General features: G+C 35.1%; 1 protein-coding gene across 1 annotated transcript; it reads right to left on the bottom strand.

Moving 5' to 3' along the window:
- Positions 1 to 1748: 1748 nt before the first annotated feature.
- On the bottom strand, positions 1749 to 4386 carry LOC126677725 (cell division cycle protein 48 homolog). Its single transcript, XM_050372488.2, has one exon. It carries the CDS (start codon positions 4282 to 4284, stop codon positions 1861 to 1863), a length of 2424 nt encoding a protein of 807 aa, XP_050228445.1. The 5' UTR covers positions 4285 to 4386; the 3' UTR covers positions 1749 to 1860.
- Positions 4387 to 5717: the final 1331 nt, after the last annotated feature.

Genomic DNA, 5717 nt, shown 5'->3' with positions numbered 1-5717 from the left:
TATATTGGTATCATATTGAACTATTTATAAAAATATTATCTCTTTTTATTTTTCTATGTTTGTTAACATAATTTTTGTTTGAATGTTTAACATTTTTGACAATTAAATGGTGATTAAAAAGGAACGAAACTAGCAACCTCTCATTTTTTCTTTTTTTAATAAAAAAAAAGATTATAAACACCAATTGTTTATTTTTTTATTTTTTTGCTAGCTAGCTGCCGTCAATGATTTGATTTTACTGTTGGCGGTAGTCATCTCTTTCTTAATTTCGCTTTAATTTCATAAAGTTTAATAAATAACCAACTTTTTTTTATTTTTTATTTTTGATGGATTAATATTTATCGTCGAAAATCGAGTCGAAAATAGATTAAAAACCTTCCAACAATGAAAATGAAATCGTTTATGTACTATATTAGTGTTTTTATTGTTGTTTCCTGTTCTTTTTTATCCTTTCTATGTCAAAAGTTTGTTTTGTTTTCTTTACGAAATGTTTGTTGTCCCTTTTCTTTAAGGGTTGGTTGGGGTGATGATTGATCGAAGGTTATGACTCTAATTTTTGATATCGGAAATTAGTTAGTGGACATTGAAGAAGTTTGATCGAGTACTGTACTTAATTGGCGAAACAAGTAATTTATTTTTTGTTTCCATGTTAGTTCATCAGATTTAATTTTTAAATTTTTCTGATTTCTTACAAATAAAATTGTTTCAAATTCTGTTTATTAAAGTTTGACGTATTAAAAAAAGAGAGGAAAGAAACAAAAAAAATGGATTCTAATTAAAATAAAATCCACCAAAAAAACATTTCCTCGTAAAACTTTAATTTATTGAAGATTTTTTTGTTCTTGATACTTTTATGAGTGTATCCCATGCAACCGTTGCGCCACGTCATTTTTATATCAAGCCAATGAGCATTTGCGATAGGGAATCTTTTAATTATTACTTATTTTTTTTATCATTCAATTTTCCACATAGCTAACGCACAATTGGTTTGTTGCAGGAATGACATGGCGCAACGGTTGTGTGTAATAATTTTTCTACTTTTATATGTCTATGGTGTTTATTGTAACTCTAAATACTTTTTATATTTCCAATACACTTGTATTGTAATAAAATCACATGTCATCAAATTTTAAATATAAACATATACATAAACAACTAAATATTAAAGATATTCGTCATTTGATGAAAATATTTTATTTGTCTTTAATTGTTTATCGTTTATACTCACATCTCTTTATCATAGTTAATAGCATTTTATATTCATAGGTAAAGATAGAAATTTCAATTAGGGGTATTATTTTTGGGTGAAATTTAAAAATAAACATTAAAAGTATGCATATAAATAATAAATATGTTTATAAAATTCAAAATTCAAAATTAATTATTCACACTTTTCTGTTTTTTAAAAGCGTTATATTCTTTTTTAGTTTTTTTATCCTTCTGTGATATTTTAACAATTATTGATCACATTCCACCCTATTGATTGATTTGATCATGAACAAATTAATTTCAATTAAAAGTTAATCATTAGTATTAATAACCCATAATTAATTAACCATTATATGTATAATAACTTCTGGGATCCTTACATTAACAACTCTGCACTACACTGAGACATGCAAAAGAATGCCCTTGGAAACGGAAATGCCGAAACGGTATTAGTATTATAAATATATAATTATTGAATAGTCAGAAATATATTTGAAAATTAAATGAAACATTGAAACAGAACTGGGAAGTTTCAAGATAATTTTAAAAAATGATCAAATACTAATAAACTTGTAACTAAAAAACACAATCATCCATAATTAAAACTAAAGACTACAACTAGTATAGATGTAAGAAAATAAAAAAGACAGTCTAATTGTATAAATCATCATCATCAGCCCCGGCAGCAGAATTCGCAAACAGATCAGTTCCAGCAGCTGATCCATTGGTTTCAGAAAACCTGAATTCCGATCCAACGCCTCTTGATTGATGCAAAGTCTGAGAAAACCCCTGGTATTTCCTGATATCAGCATCACTTACACTACGGCGAGCGTACTTCATCGATTCCTCAAAATGTGACGCGTTAATCTCTGCCACTTCATCATCTTCATCCATGTCTTCCTCCATAGCGTCAGGATTATCTCTTCGCTTCCTCTCCCTCTCAATATCCTTTTCAATGTTCTCCCTGATAGCGTATTTGCAAGCGCGCTGGCAGATTTCAGTCAAATCAGCCCCGCTGAAACCCTGAGTGTATTTCGCAAGTAGTCTGAGATCAACGTCTTTGGCAACCGGTGATTTCCTGAGGCACGCCTTGAGAATCTGATGGCGAGAGTCTTCGTCAGGAAGAGGAATATAGATTAGTTGATCGAGCCTGCCAGGTCGGAGAAGTGCAGAGTCGATTATATCTGGTCGGTTAGTAGCACCGATTATGAAAACTGTTTTCTTAGCTGACATTCCGTCCATTTCTGTTAAAAGCTGATTCAAAACCCTATCGCCAGCACCACCGGCATCTCCTCCGCTACTACCTCTCTGAGTCGCAATTGAGTCAAGCTCATCAAAGAACAGAACACAAGGTGCAGACTGACGAGCCTTGTCGAAAATTTCTCGCACATTGGCTTCGCTTTCTCCGAACCACATGGTAAGCAATTCAGGACCTTTGATGCTAATGAAATTAGCCTGGCATTCATTCGCAATAGCTTTGGCTAGAAGAGTTTTACCACAACCAGGCGGACCGTAGAACAGAACACCTTTCGATGGCGACATGCCAAATTTCTCAAATTTCTCAGGATGCTCCACCGGATATTGAACTGTCTCTTGAAGCTCGCGCTTCACAGTTTCGAGCCCACCAACATCTTCCCAGCTTACATTAGGCACTTCAACAACCGTTTCGCGCAAAGCCGATGGGTTACTGATCCCTAGAGCAGTGTCGAAGTGTTCGTTAGTGACCGCCATGGAGTTAAGTATCTCAGCATCTATGGATTCGTCTTCTAAGTCAATCACATCCATTTTTTCTCTGATACACTGAAGTGCAGCCTCCGTGCAAAGCGCTGCTAAATCAGCACCAACATAACCATGTGTGTTCTTCGCAGTTTTTCCCAAATCGACATCCTCGGTAAGCTTCATGTTCTTAGTATGGATTCTAAGAACCTCGAGACGGCCAACTTCATCAGGAACACCAATATCGATTTCCCTGTCGAATCTCCCGAATCTCCTCAGAGCTGGATCAATACTGTTGGGACGATTTGTTGCTCCTATGACAATAACATGTGCGCGAGATTTAAGTCCGTCCATGAGCGTTAAAAGCTGCGAGACTATTCTCCTTTCAACTTCTCCGTTCGTTTTGTCTCTTTTAGGCGCAATGGAGTCGATTTCATCAATAAAAATAATGGAAGGCGCATTCTTCTCTGCTTCCTCAAAAGCTTTCCTGAGATTACTTTCACTTTCCCCAGCCATTTTCGACATAATCTCAGGTCCATTAATACAGAAGAAAAAAGCACCCGTTTCGTTCGCGATGGCGCGCGCAATCAACGTCTTTCCCGTTCCAGGAGGCCCATAGAGCAGAATTCCCTTCGGCGGCTTCACTCCAATCGTCTTGAAAAGCTTCGGATGCCTCAACGGAAGCTCCACCGCTTCCCTAATCTGAGCCATCTGTTTCCTGACGCCACCAACATCATCATACCCAATCTCATCCAATCTGTCTCCCTCTTCCCTACTCACCCCCTCTTCGTCGTAGAAAATCTCCGTATCCGGCGCAACCACACAGTACTCATCAGGATCAGTGGCCATAACCTTAAACTCAACACTTCTCATCCCACCTCGTACAAGAAACAAATCACCTGTCCTGATGGGACGAAACGTTTCAAGAAAATAAGGTTTCAGATACACATCAAACAGATTCCCCGAAACCCCTTCAATTGTGTCATCAATAGGCTGAATATTCACACGCTTGCAGTATTTAACATCAGGAGATTGATGAACAGAGACAACATCTCCAAGCCTAACTCTCAGGTTCGACCTGACGACCTTGTTCATCCTGATTTTCGACCCTTCGCATGATTCGTCTGCATGAGCAATGCAGATTGTGTCCTTCCTTTTCTTTCCTTTGATCAAGATGGTGTCGCCGAGAAAAAACTGGAGAGTGTCCATAGTATGAGGATGGAGAGAAATAATGGAGTTATCGTCGTTAATGGATTCATCAACAACAAGTCGATTCGGTGATTTTGTACGTTCTAAAATTGCAGTACTGTAATCTTTTTTTGTTCCTCCAGAATCAGATGAGCCAGCTTGGTTAGACATGACGTGAACCGCAAAAACAAAGTACAAGAGAAATTGATTAAAAGCAAAAGCAATATGAAGAAGTGAGTACGGCAAAACAAATTTGTTATGGTGTGATATAATTTTGTTTTAGGGTCATAGGGTGCCTTATATATACATATATTTGTAGTTCCTAATCCCACCCAGAAACAGATTTCCTTTTCAAACAAATGAAATTTTGTTGGTTAAATGTTTCTCCTAATAGGAATAGGAACTTTCAGTTGCTTGGAGAAGCGTGAAAGCTATAATGAAATTTCCAGAGCTTCCCATATAATTTCCTATTTTGAAAAGGTAAATGTATGTTTTTTACTATAGAATTTACGGTCGACCTTCTGATAATTAATATACATGGTGAATTAAAAATTTATTAATTATTAGAATTATTAATTTATTGAATACTTTATAAGATGTAATATTCAAATAGATTTCCTAAAATTTTATTAATTATTAGAATTATTAATTTATTGAGTATTAATTATTAGAGGGTTTACTGTATAGTGTTTATCTAGTTTGTTTTCAGAGTTAAATACAGTATTTAATATCATTTTTCATACTAGTTTTCTTTATGGTATTGAGAATTAGGCATCTCTTTTAATATTTCGATTATCTTTTTTTATTTTTAAATTAGCCTTATTTAATAGGAAACAAAATACTTAAACCTTGAAATAACTTTTCCATATTGATTTCTCATTTTTAATCGAAACCAAACCCTTTATATAAACTTGCAAAACTAATTTTACGGGCAGTACATTTTTGGACTCTTAAAAAAACTAACTCTATATACATATGAAAAACACATCTTTTCTGGGTTTCAAATTTTTTAACCTTTTATAATTTGATGTTGCAAATCTGTTTGAAAAATAACAACTAAAGATCACAATTTAATATTTAATTTGAACAAATTAACCTGGAGTGAGTAAGAATGTGATCCAACAATAAATTGGATTACCTGAATATCACAAGAAAATAGAGAATAGAAGAAGAAGACAGAGAAAGATAGAGAGAAAGATTCTTGTTATTCCATCATAATGACGTTTCAATGATTACATTCTCTCTCTAATAACAACCTGGCTTGGCTGTACATGCCAGCTCAGCAAAACACAGCAGAAATGAATAACGGTAACAAAAACATAACGAGATACTAATGGGCCTAAATTGTGCACATAACAGTACCCACTCCTTAAAGAACCTTGTCCACAAGGTTAACCTGGGGAAACCGCTGCTCTATGTCAAAGAGGAACTCCCATGTGGCCTCTTCAGGTAACCTTCCAGACCACTGAACCAAGACTTTAGTAGCTGCCTGGTTGCCTCTTTTCACCATTTTACGATCCAAAATGGCTATAGGCACAGTAGGAACTTGAGGCGGTTCTGGCAACTCATTCACATTAATTGCAGAAGTTGGGACATACTTCTTA

Source organism: Mercurialis annua, linkage group LG4, assembly GCF_937616625.2.
Source record: "Mercurialis annua linkage group LG4, ddMerAnnu1.2, whole genome shotgun sequence".
NCBI classification, from domain to species: domain Eukaryota; kingdom Viridiplantae; phylum Streptophyta; class Magnoliopsida; order Malpighiales; family Euphorbiaceae; genus Mercurialis; species Mercurialis annua.
Note: the sequence above shows the minus strand (reverse complement) of the source record. Positions and strands in the feature narration are given on the sequence as shown.